The sequence below is a fragment of the Manis javanica genome, chromosome 3 (assembly GCF_040802235.1).
Source record: "Manis javanica isolate MJ-LG chromosome 3, MJ_LKY, whole genome shotgun sequence".
Taxonomy (NCBI): Eukaryota; Metazoa; Chordata; class Mammalia; order Pholidota; family Manidae; genus Manis; species Manis javanica.
In genome coordinates, this window is record NC_133158.1 from 136,087,996 (window position 1) to 136,101,692 (window position 13,697).

General features: G+C 35.5%; 1 protein-coding gene across 12 annotated transcripts in view; it reads left to right on the forward strand.

Annotated features, from left to right (window-relative positions):
* The window catches only part of MECOM (MDS1 and EVI1 complex locus), a 537,754-nt gene that overhangs the window by 510,822 nt on the left and 13,235 nt on the right, over nt 1–13,697 (forward strand). For 9 of the 12 annotated variants that reach the window (XM_073232122.1, XM_073232116.1, XM_073232117.1 and 6 more), the window contains 4 exons: nt 335–422; nt 4,930–4,956; nt 10,317–10,483; nt 11,550–11,627. In XM_073232122.1, the coding sequence (XP_073088223.1) occupies nt 335–422; nt 4,930–4,956; nt 10,317–10,483; nt 11,550–11,627 (360 nt within the window). The remainder of the gene's footprint in view (nt 1–334; nt 423–4,929; nt 4,957–10,316; nt 10,484–11,549; nt 11,628–13,697) is intronic. The other 3 variants (XM_073232118.1, XM_073232119.1, XM_073232127.1) reach the window with 1 other exon arrangement.

A 13,697-nucleotide genomic window follows, 5' to 3' on the forward strand; every position in this document is an offset into this window, starting at 1 on the left:
TCAAAATCACCAAGCATCTTACCTACATTTGAAATGGGAAGGTACAAATTTGTGACCAATGCCTCTGAGCTGGTGACTCCTTTTTTTACATTTTCTTGTTTTATTATTACTAGTCATTCAGTAGGATTTTCCCATTAAAAATAGGACCCTGTTTCTCTGATTGCCCAGAAGTGCCAAGAGTGTTCTTCAAGAACTGAAAGACTTAATGTTTTTATTGCTGTGCTTCCCAGAAACCTACCATTTGCTTTATTGTCAGCTGCTTTAAATGTCAGTGATTATTTGTGATGGATATATGAGACTGATTCATCTCCAAAACCTGATTTTAACCTTTCAGAGTAGAGAAAAGAAAACTAACTGACCCTCTTGAGGCTTTAAAAGAGAAATACTTGAGACCTTCTCCAGGATTCTTATTTCACCCACAAGTAAGTATTTTGAATTTGAGACTTCAAGCTTGTAAACTAACTTGTTGATCCTGAAAAGCAGGTGCAATGAAATGAAAGAAATCTTGAGAACATTAGGATTTCCTATGACGCTGGTGTGGAAGAACACAGGAAATTCTAGCAGAATGAAAAACCAAACTCTTTAAGGAAAAAGTAATTAATATATGCATCAAAATAACATAGTTTTGGTATTAACTTATTGTCTACTATTAACTACTTACTGAGCCAGAGTGTGTTTTGAAGTATTTTCAGTGAAGAAAATAGATACTGAAGTTGTCTTTTGGGTTTAAAAATTACAGATACTTAGAAAAGGATCATAGTGTGACTTGTCCCAAACCCATGAAGGTTATTCACGTTCTTCTGGTGCTTAGATAAAAACAGGAAATGAGTCTACCTGACAAGTTATTACCATAGAGGGTGAAGGAATTTATCTAGAGATTGCTGGGCATTCCAGCAAAGTTCTGTAATTGTACAAGAATTCACCACAGTACACAGAGCTATTTGCTGAATGGAGTTGTGTCCACTTATCAAAATATGTACAGTTTCTCATTGCAAAGAGAATGCGAAGCAGAATTATCTAATTGTTTCACCCTTATGTCCTATATATGTGGTTGTTCTAAAATACTGGCTTACATGTCAGTCAGAATTGGGTTGAAAGCAGAAATGTCTTATAGAAAGTTATGAGGTAATTAGATTAAATAATCTTGGGATATGACTCCCCCTGCCCCCATTCTCACTTCTTTACCTTTTCTAGTACCTTTCCACAGTCGTGAACAACAGTGTATGAGAGCTGAAATACCATCTTCTGGGGATAGCTGGAGAAATCTATCATTGTTCAAAAATCCTATTTCAACTGAAAGAATATATGATTTAGTATTAAAAGGTGTACAAATATTCTAGTTGATATTCATTTTATATAAGAAGGCTAAGGAATGGTATCATTTCCATAATTACCTTAAACAAGTTCTAAAGTAGTTAAGTGTTTATCAGGTACTTATATTTTACATTTAGGCTGATCTAAATTGCACTTGTAGGCCTCATTGGCTAATAAACCTGAATATAATATGCATTTTGTGTCACTTATTGCACAAAAAGTATATCTTGATAACTTCCTTCTAAGTTACAGTTGGTGTTATAGTTATATACATTTAATTACAATAATCATATTGTTTTCATATTCTAATAATCTTTAGAATCTAGTAATTAATCCCTTCAAAATTTAGTGCTATGGGTACATGCTATAATGGAGAAAAAAAGACTGGGGATCATGGTCTTTGAGCAACTAGGTCGATCTGGCTCTCAGTTTCCATATCTGTAAGAGAAGGGAGTTGGGTGTAAGGTCTCTATTTCTGAAATTCGAATTTTAGCTAGCCAAGGTAAATTTACTGGTTCATGAGATGGGCAGTTTTTTTGGCCCGCCAATAATTCCACATGTGTATGCAGCTGTTATAAACATAGTATGTGCATATTTTTAATCTAATTATATCAGAAAATCTGCCTTATTTTAATATTCTCACAGTTAAGGAGGGATCACAAAAGATGAGGCACATGTACAGTGCTTGGAGAAGAGCTATCATTCCCCCCAGTCTCCCTCCCCCCACCTTTGTGAGCATGTCTGTGGAAGCACAGAGGCAGAGGATTTCCTTGCCGCATGCCAGGTGTTGGTGTAAGGGACTGCCTATTCCTGCATGTTACTATTTGAAAGGAACCCCAGAGTGATAATCAAAATATTTAACACCTTGTAGATCATGCATACTGACCAATCAGAATAGACCCTGTCATTCTGGAGCAGGGTCCTGAAAGCCTTTGCTGCACCAACTGTTAATGCTTTAGCTGTGGGCTGGCAGGGTGCTCAAAGGGTCTTTCAGGAGGAGTCCAGGGCAGCAGGGGAACCATTGGGTGCTTGGGAAAGAAGCTGTATACAGAACCAACTACTACAGAAATATTTCATTCTTTTTCTAGCCATCATGGCTGTTTTCATGTGTACTGGCTATACATATCACTAGTGGCATAAAGACTGTCACCTGGGAGAAGCTTGGCTCACCCCATTTTCACCAAGCCCCCACACTGGTCCTTCTGTTTTCAGAAAATCTGCCTCACATGTTCTGAAGTTTCAGCAGAATTTTTTTGTTCATTCTAGCATACTCTATCAATTCCAACCTTGCCTCTAAGATCCACTTTCCCACAAACAAAAACAAATGCACAAAAAAAGACTGCCCGGGATTTGGGGCCTGAAATAACTGCTTTACAACTGGGTTTACTATGTATTACCAAAAATGCTTAGATTTTGGGCAGTGAAGCACCTCTCTGAGCCCTCTGTCAGTGTAATGGGATACCCCCTCCAGCCTTACCAGGGCAGCTGCAGGGGTCAGCCTAACGTTTGGCATAGTGCTTGGTATGTAGAAGAGCCTAAAGGAGGAAAAGCTCTTAGTGTTAATGGATGCAGAAGTCTTTTCTCTTGAATACACAGGAATGTCAGTAAAATCCCCTCCTGCCATCTCCCCGAGACTAATTTCTTGGTGAGGCTGTAGTCTGTACCCAGAAGTACTTGGAAAGATGCTCACTGTGTTCTTGGCGCTGCATCTTATTTGACAGCAGTAAGAGTGACACAGAGCAAGAAGCTAAAATGAAAGGGCTTGCCTTTACTCCCAGGACTTGCCATGATATTATAAGTTAAACAAATGGGTAAACAGAACCATTCACCACTTCATTTCCCATTTGAGTATTTGAGCAGAGCACACAGTCCCTCTGGGGCTTCTGGATTTTTGTCTTCAGAATGGGAGTGATACCTGCCCTGTCTATTTCTCAGGGCTATCTTAATATCAAAGAGGAGATCATATATTCTCAGTGCTTTTGGGGAAACAAATAGATATGTAAATCCTATAAATAGATATATAAAGTGATATTCTCCGGGCAAGCCTGATTTTACAATTTTTGCATGTCTTCCCATTCTACCCGGCATGTCCCTCCCCAGGGCATAATTCCTAATCAATGAAAGGTGAACACTGCAATAGGTACTTATTGAATTTTATTAAAAATTATTAGGCCATCTTATTGCCTTTTGGAATAGTAATAATATATATTTAAAAAATCATTGTCAAAAATAGTTTGAAGATATAGAAACACATACATCAAAATTAAAAGATATATATATATATTTTAATCATTCTCCTGGTCTAAATTCCTCTCTTAGTTCAATTCTTAAAGAAGTATGTTTGCTCTGTCAGGTCACTAGAGTACTATTTAACCTTCTGTTTTTCTCTTGTAAACAAGTTAGTTCAATATAACTCATAAGGGGAAATAAGCTCTGTAGAGGTTCTCCCTGGATACAAGGTTGAAATTGTTTGTGGATTCTTAGTTTAGATTATAATTTTGAAAAGGAGATGTCAGCCACCAGTAGGTGAGCTGGAGAGAGTGGTATCACATGTTCTTTTCATTGGGTCGTTTGCATTTGGGGAACTTTGAATTCACATCAATAGCTCCTTTGAACTGCCATAGGAATCATTTGGTAATTGCACTGTTGTAAGATTGGCACTTATTCTTTGATTTGCTTTTCTTATACTTAAAATTTAACTTTTGGTTATTTATGCATTTAATTTTATAGATGTTTGGCTTTGTGTCCATATACAACAAAGACTCATTTTTACTTCCATTTCTGTCCTGTATGCATTCATTTTTATTTTCTTCCTTTTAAAGTGTCTAACCATCCTGTTACAGCATCCCAGGAAACTGGGAAATTTTTCATTCCCCAAGTTTTGATTTATATATTGATGTGAAAAAACTCTTCACTCTTTTGCCCTTCCTCTTCTGGTTTACTTTCAACAAGTGTTTGTACTGTTAGATTTTTCTGCACTATAACTTCTATCCTTAAAAACTATGTATCTTTACTATTTAAAGATGCCATAACTTACAAAAGCAATTACTGAAGCTTTTCCCAGTTATTTTTTCATAAATAACTAGACATTTGTAGTTCTTTTCATTAGTATCCTAGGTGTTCTGATGACTGATGGTCTGACATGCTAATCAAAGTGAAGCAGTGCCTTATAATACTTTAACCTTTTGTTACTCATTGATTCTCATTTGAGTATCTTATTTTCTTTTTTGTTAACATTTTGAAAATGCAAGGGATTAGATTTTTTTGCCAGAAATTGCTTCATTTTTTACTTATTAAAGTATAGGACTCTTGTGAATGAAAAGGAAGTCTTTGCCTTGCTATATTTAAGATTTGGTAGTAGGTAGCCTGTAGCTTCCTTGAAAAAAAGCACATTCTGACTTATAACCTTGATTCTAAAATTTAATTTAGGTAAATAGAGGAAACTCAGCATTGTTATGAAAATAGTTAATTTTCACTTCCAGAGCTTTTACTTGAGGTACAGTTACATGATAAGCAAAAATTACTTAGTAAAAATGTTAATTTTTCAAAGGATACATTGTAATAAAGATACTGATCCAGAAGTAATTTTTGTTTTTGTTTCAATTTTGCTCCCAGTTCCAACTGCCTGATCAGAGAACTTGGGTAAGTTTCCTACTTATATTTTTGAGTAAAATAATGTAGCATTAAAAGCAAAACAACTTAAATTATAAATTACTGTACAGACATAGGGAATTCTGAGCTCCTTTCCATTATATGATAGGCTTCAGCAGTTCATTTCTCAGCTTGGTCAAGATGCAAAAAACATATATATACACACACACACACTTAAACACTTTCAATTATACTTGGGCATTTAGTGAGCTATACTTGGTTTATGGAAGGGAGTTTATTCTATAAATCTGACTCATTCCATGTGACTATACCTTGATGTAGAACTCTTCCTGGGCGCTTGGGGGCATGTTGCTAAAAGAGGCTTCAAGATGGGTCATTAAGTGGAAATAACCATTATTTGGGGGAGCCTGTGTCAGCATATTAAAGATTTTTTTTGATAAAACCTTCAGAAGGATAATGCCCGATCTGACATGGGAATTACACTTCCATATATCCCAGAGCAGAACTTGGTTCTGGATATTTGGAGTAATAAGACTGAATACGTGTTTATCAGTCTCTGTCTAACTAGTGAATGGATCTTTTAGCACTGGAGCTCACTTCCCCAACCTTCAGTTACCATTTCCAGATACAGTCAGTTTTCTGGTAATGATACTATCAGACAGCTTTATTTTTTATTCAAGATACAAAGAATACCGCTTACTTAGTTTTCACTCCCAAGTAGAGCTTGGGTCAATGGAAACATGTAAATGCATATACTACAAAATTTCCCCCAAGTATATGTGCTTTTGTTTCTACCTTCTCTTCCTCACTCAAAATTATATGGTTCTGAGCTTTGGGTAAAATTTGGAATATAGTTCAATTTTCCTTTCATCACCATATAATTATACATAAACTATTTTAGCATTTACCATTTCTTCTATCTGGTATTAGTTTTCCTTTACCAGAAATTCCTCCTATTTTATTTCTTCTGTGGGATATGTGATGAACTGTAATTGTTCTCATCCTGATAGACTTTTAAGGGTTAAGTTCATTTATTTCAAAAGCATAAGAGGAGAGAGAGAAAGAGAGAGACTTCCTTAGGCCAAGTTGTGCAGCAGCTGGGGTTGTTCATTGGTTATCTAGGCCTGTATTTCCAGTGTCCTTGCCTGCTTTTCCTGGCAGAGGTCTTCCCTGTATCCCTCCTCATGGTCCTCATCTATCTAAGGTAGAGAGCTACTTGGCAGTAGCTATGTTGTTAGCTGCTTCAAGCGTAACTTTCTGTCCTCTACATGAGTGGCCAGTGGTTCTACCAATTTACAAAGCTAGTGCAGATTTGAAGTTAGACCTTGTTTCCTGATAATGCCACATCAGTGCTTTTGAAACATTCCCATTCTTTGAATGATAGGTTTCAAAGAGTTAGGACTTATACTTGTATTATAAAACATACTAGAGGGAAATATTAAAATATTAAGGTTTATAATACTGAGTGGTAAAAAACTCTAAGTGATTTCATAATCATGACTGCTAAATGTGTATATGGAATGAGATAACCATAAAATATGAATATTTACTTCTTTCTTAAATGGCCATGATTTTGAGATTTCTCAAGATTATCAAGAAAATAAACATAGAAAACTATCAAACCTACAAACTTTCCCAGCATAAGTTATTTATGAAAAGCCAGTTATTTTATGATAAAGGCATGTGTAATCTAATTTGTGAAACATTAGGTCACATAATTCATGGTGCCATTGGACATATCATTGTGTATAATCAGGTTGTCACTTTAATAGTTTTAATGAGAAACTTCTTTATGTCATCAATTATTGGCTGCCAGATAATAAATGTTAAGTTAAGTGCTTAGGACCCAGTTGATGATATCTTGCCTGCTGAAATGTTTTTAAAAATACTAGCTTTATTTGACTGGAGAGATAGCTACATTTTTTGGTAGGAGCTAGGGAATTGTGTCTACACATTAGTTTGCGTCAGTACGAAGTTAATAGCCTCTTGGGGACTGGAAGGGGGTGAAATGACTTCCTTTTCCAGACATCTGGCTGCAGATACCATCAACAACTATTATATATGTAAATAAAACTTACTGTTCCACAGGAAAAAAAGACTGTCATTTACTGATCAGAGATTAGCCTAGGACATTAATAGGACACAGGGCAATACATTCTAAAGTATATGATCTAACTTTTCCTCTTTATTTGCCCTATCCTCAGCAAATTTCTCATTCATAGTAGTGCACATTGCCATTCTCATTGGAGTTTTTCATAACAAAAAAGATGTATAGCTAGATTCTGTTCCATTTGTCCTAATTCATTTTGATTTTTAATGTACAAAGTGAGACTTTAAAATGAATGTCAAAACTTCCTTCTCCTGTAAAATGCATGTTATCTCCTGAGTCAGCACAGAGAGCGAGATAAAGTTGGGGTTCTGACCCATATACTAGATAAAGCTCTTCTTAATCTAATGCCTAAACCCAAGGTGCAGACTGGGGCTGATGCTGGTCACAGAAATCGCTAAACTACCCAACTGGAAGATGTCTAACTCACTTCCATCTCTCCTAGTAGGGAAACTTACTCTTTTCAGTTGAGGTCAAGTGCTTTGAGAGCAAATCTTAGGAAGATGAAAGGAAGGATTCAGTGATGGCTTTCATGTTGCTTCAGTGATTGCCTGCTCGACAGAAAGTTGTGTGTGTGTGTGTGTGTTTGGTGTTTATAACCACCCTCAGCTCATTTCCTACCTTCCTTCTCTCCTCTCCACCTCTTTTCATTTGACACCAGAAACCAAAGGTGGGAGTGTCTTATAAGAGAGGCGTTTGGGTAACCCCCATTCTATTTCCTATTATCTTGAAGAATGTCTCATCAAACCCGTAATATATTTTCTTGTGTCTTGATGATTTTCCCAAATCGAAACAGTTTGAGGTAAGGTAATCACAGTGATCTTTCTTCAAAAGGAGCTATTAGCAGCTACCAAAGCTCAACAGCCAATAGCTCTTAAGTAACTTGAAGGGCTTGTAGTTTATGTGTGCTAGAGATGAAAGTGGAGGATAATAATAGTTATGAGTAAGCTATTTTCTGTAAAAAAGGAAAAGTGTTTTCTATAAGATGTATTGCTGCAGGAATCTAAGTGTGTCAGCAGGGTGGGCACTCAAATGATTTAAAACCACTGGATAATGAAACTTTACTCAAATATTAAATGTACATAAATAAAACATTTATAATCATCACCCAAGCACTTAACTGTTATTCTTCCCAATAAATATATACGATCATGACCCTTACCCTTGCTTGTTACTGCTTATCAGCTTGAAGGCCAGAGGTCATTTTTCACTCAAGCAATCTATTCTGCAGAGGGTGGAATATCAAAATGATTTTCTGCAAGGAACAATTAGAAGGAATAAATGCAAATAAAATAGTATCATAAAATATTTCTGGATTGATTTTTAATAAATTAAATCCAAAGTAGAATGAAAATGCTAATGCTCTGGCGAGAAGGGGATAATGGCCATATTCTGCGGGGACAGAGCTTCTGTCAACCACTCCAAACAGCAGCATCTTTCCATATCTCTGCCCTGTGATCAGTATGTGTCAAAATCCTTCATAGTGACAAATGTGCTGTCCACTTGCATCTGTGGAGAATGTTTTAGCAGCTGAGCGATTATGAATCAAACCCCTGAGCTTCTAGCCCCTACTGCTTCCCAAGGCATTCACATTTGTCGTCTGACAAGTAAATGTATCTTGACTTTCCTCTGAGAATTTTTTTGCACCGTGTTTGATGAAAGACATTTGGCAAATTGGCAGTGGTACCCTGTACGTTGCAATTTGTAGCCAGCATTAGGAGTCTGGGCATGAGATGAGAGAGCAGGCTCCAGGATAAAGGGAAAAGAAAGAGAGCTAACTACAACATAAAGAGTCATTTGAAGAATCAAGCATACAATATTCCCTTTGTAAGAGGAGGACCATGTTCAGGCCATATTGTTAAGATTTTGCTCTAGTTTAAGAAGTCAGCAGTATTCTGTCCAGCTGTGTGTCCACGGAATATTGTATTTTGTTCATTTTCCTTTTGAGTAGTAGAAAGTGTTGCCTTTTACTCTTAGCCTGAGTTCATAAATTAGGCCTACGACTCTATCCTGCCATCTCATCATCAAAAGAATCATCCTCTTGGGTTGAATAGTTGCTTGAATGTACAATTGTTGCCATTTTTAATCCTTGCGTGGAGACTTCTGGTCTACCACCCTGCTCTTTGGGAAACACACAGAGTGCATAAAGAGTGCAGACACCTTTTAAACAGCTTTCTGAGCTCTCCAGTGGCATACTGCCCTGAGACCCAAATAAATAATGAGTAAGTTGATTTAACAAGATGGCCTGAGAGTTTGCTTTTCTACTTAAAAATCCAGCAGTAAGCAGCTTCCAAATAAAATAAGCACACTGTGGAAACAACATTTTGGGAGGGCTGAAGTAAGGTGGAGAATCCCTCTAACTGTGGATAGTAAGGATCAACTGCTTTTAAAAGTAAATGTCACCCTCTGATTGTGACTGTGAAATACAAATGCAGGTGGACAAAACTTGAAGATTATAATTAGGTAAATTATAAAAACTTGAAGATTATAATTGAAGCAAAATAAATTAGGTTATTTGAGAGAAAGAATTAGGCAGCACAGTTTTTCTTCAAGAATATTTCTCTAATAGTGAGTTATACTACAGCTCCCTAAGTTCTATGAAATTATGATAATGTATCATGAACTGTCATTGCAACTTAGTCTTTATTGGAAAAAATTAATATTTCCTCAAAATTCTTTGTACATGATCCCACTTAAAAATCTAGTATACACACAAATATTAATTTAGCATAGCTTAGGCAAACCACCTCTTACACATTTAATTTTTTTCCTTCTGCATTATACACATTTGGCTGAAGCAGTAATTTTGGAACACGATGTTTTTCATGCTGTGCATTCTTTTCATCAAATTCCATGATTCCTGTGGTTTTTATTACCTAAGTAAGGCATGCAAAACCTTTCCCTATATTTTCCAGGTTACTGTTGATGTCCATAACATAATGCTAATGCTACCTCTTAATTTAATAAAAGCCTAATTTAACTTTATTATTGCTCATGTATTTCATTGCTCAATTGTATATCAAATAATTATAAAACAGTCTAACCAAGGTCTTAAGAAAAAATTCACCTAGCATTTTATAAACCTGGTTCCACCTCTGTTATTCCCAAAATCAAACAGTTTTGTTTATTTAATATTGGGACCCTACAACCTCTTTCTACAGCCCATTACATGAAGCAGATTTAATGCTTCCCTTTTATTCATGATTTCTTCATTTGCTAGAGATTATTATAGAAGAAAATATGGCAGACTGGTCCTTCATGTTCTTGTGCTTTTGCCTTTCAGATGTCAGCTATTGAAAACATGGCAGAGAAGCTAGAGAGCTTCAGTGCCCTGAAACCAGAGGCCAGTGAACTTCTGCAGTCAGTGCCCTCCATGTTTAACTTCAGAGCGCCTCCCAACGCCCTGCCAGAGAACCTCCTTCGGAAAGGGAAAGAGCGTTATACTTGCAGGTAACTGCAAAGCTAATTACCACCCGCTTCCCAAAAGTCTCCCTTCTGATTTCAAAGGCCCTACTGTTTGTTTTGGAAATTATTCCTGATTGGATGATTAATAGCACCCATGATAGATATCAAGCACTTCAAAGTACTCTTTATTTAGTGAGATATAAAAATAGTGGTTTTAAAAAATTATTATTAAATGAGAATTTTAACACAGGCCATTTGGTTGTGATAAATGAGGTTGGAAACAGTCCAGATACTATCTACTTGTTTCACTTTGATATTTATGAATTTTCTTTCACAGTTAATTATTTTCATCCAAAGGTATAATGCTACTGTCCTCAAGCACTATATTAATTGTCATGGCATTGAAGCATAAGGTCATTAATGAAGGACAAATAAGGTTGATAAATGAAGAAAGCTAGTTAATAAGTTTCTTGTTACTCATCAGTAGTACAGTAAAGCTTTTTTTTTTCTGTCTTCTTTTTTTAGTAAATCATGCTTGTAATTTCTAAATTGTCTTCAGAAATGTTTGGCATCTCAGGCATATCAGTTTATCTGCTCTTTGGAAAATGTGTCACTTCCTTTCCAGAACAGCTTTTATAGGAACATATCTTGATGGATGAGGTCTTAGAATCTTGTCTGATCTGATACCACTCAATGTAGAGAGTTGTCATCATGGCTGACATGTAAAATGAGTTGAAACATTTGAAATCTGTTTACATCAACCCAGAATCACAGACTCTTGTCATTTTTTTATCCCCTTGTCTGGTTCAAATTTGTGAATATAAAAATACATAGTTAATAAAGGAGGTGTATGGGGGTCATCAAAACTAAAGTCTATTTTCATAAACGTCTTGTTTATGCATGAACAAATTCAACCGGATCTGAACACAGCTTTTATTTGTAGAGTTATTTAGATCTGTAGAATGGCTGTGTTGTGAACTTTAAATACCTAAGACATGTGAGTTCCATATAAGATTAATTAAATCAGGAATAAGCATCTGGCTTCTATGTGGCTTGAGTGAAATAAAGTCAATTGTACTGGCTTCCTCTTATAAACATCTTTTCTTAACAGATACTGTGGCAAGATTTTTCCCAGGTCTGCAAACCTGACACGGCACTTGAGAACCCACACAGGGGAGCAGCCTTACAGGTTTGACAATGATTTTTACTGAATATCTTGATAAATATTATAATAACTAAAGTGGACTCATTGCCACAATTTTAAAGGAGGCTATTTTTCTACATGTTTGAATTGTATGTCTTTTCAATTTTGAGTCAAAGAAGAATTAACTAACGGTTAGGATAAAAAATTAGAAGAGTTCTAATTTCATTAATGAAGGCCTCTTGTATCTTGGTTTAAAAGGCCTAGCAGTGTCTAGTATGGAATAAGCGTTAAAGAAATGTTAGCCATTTAAAAATTCTTTAAAAAATTATTTGAGTACTTTCTTGTCTCAATAATTAGTGCCATTTTGGTGGACAATAATAACATTGCAGACTTCTTTTTTCCAAGCTGTAAGTCTCCAAGCTGTAAGCTTTTTTCCAAGCTGTTAGGTGTTAACAATCACATGTAACTTTGTTTTCCCAGTACAGCTAAGTTAGTGTCCACAGGTCCTAAAAGGAAGTTTAAGGAATAAACCTTAAACTTAAAAAGGAGGAAGAAAATGTGGAACTAGGGGTAGAACAGGTAAAGTAGAATATATTATAAGAGGGACACTTCCACCAACAATTTCTAAATAGCTTATTCTGTTCAAAGTCACAGTCAGCCATATGATACATGAGGCACGTGTCTGATTTTAATATTATTATTTACTAAAGAGTGAAGATAATTAACATTCTGCCTTCCAGTTTTAAAATGTAACGCACCATTTAATGTGTGATGCACTGCACACAGTATTAGGTGCTCATAAATATTTCTTCAAAGAATGGATGTTATTTATGTTAATATCATAATTTCATGCTGCTTTGAAATTCTTATGCATTGCATATGTGTAAAATTATTTTTCTCTGAATGTTCACTTCTTCCATTAAAATAAATTATTTATCAGGTTTCAGAGATTTTTTTGCATACAAGAATAAGACAATTCTCATTTGAAGATAATTGAAATTTTAGGAAAAAACTAGAGAGACTTAAACTCAGAAAATAATAATCGAGTATTTTCTTAGATTTGTTTTTTTTGCTTTCCTAAATGTTTTATAAATCACTAGTCATATTTCTACTTTATGTGATAAAATGCACTTGATATGCTAGGTTTTGGAGAGTTATAAAAATGGGAAGTGTTAGGTGATTTCCCCTTTCAAGAAAATTTCAGATTCCAGGAAATCTGGATAAGTGGATTACATTTTGTTTTAGCCAAGGGTCTGGTATGCAGCTATGATATGCTTATTTTGCTCTTTTTTGTATCTGAATTCTGTGATTTTGTTCTACCCCATAAGTGGTGCTGTTTTTGTACAAGTATTTCTCAAAACACAAACCAGAATTTGCCATGGCTGGAGACCTTAAGCAATTATTTGTCCAGTTCCTCTGTTATACAAGTGAAAAAAAGCTCAGATCCACAGATGCTAATTGCCTTCTGTAAGGCCTGGTACTAATAGATCCTGGATTAAAGCCCAGCCCTAGGGTTCTCATGTCACGGTTTTAATCTCACACCGTGATCTCAGATCTCTAAGACTCTTATAACCCCTGTGTTTACATTCAAATTCTTAATAGTATATGTTTTTATATGATATTCATGATTTTGCTATGTGTTTATTTAAAGTATTTCTTAATCTTAGGCTTTTAACCACCTTAGGCTTTCAGTGTATTAGAGTAGAATGAAATGCTTTATTACCTAGGAACACTCAACCTTTTCACCAAGGCATTAGCAGAGGAAGGATACAAAGTAACAGACAATTATTCTTTAGAATGTCCTTATTGGCCAATTTTATTCATATTAGAATGGATGATGCTTATTAGATTTGGGAAAGCTCCTTTGCATATAAGCACTAAGTTGGAAGCATGTTGGAGACAAAATCTCTCTTCTCTGTGATTTGTGTAGAAAATATTTTCAGTGAAAATTTTTCTTAAGTGTTTGAATGGGAGTTTAAGTTTTCTCTATCAGTTTCCTAGGTTGCTCTGCTTAGTACAACACTACTGTGCTAATTGTACAATTTTTCTAAATGTAGTGGGCCTTGGAAGTCAATGAAGTTACTGTAGAGTAGGCCATGACTCATATATATATAT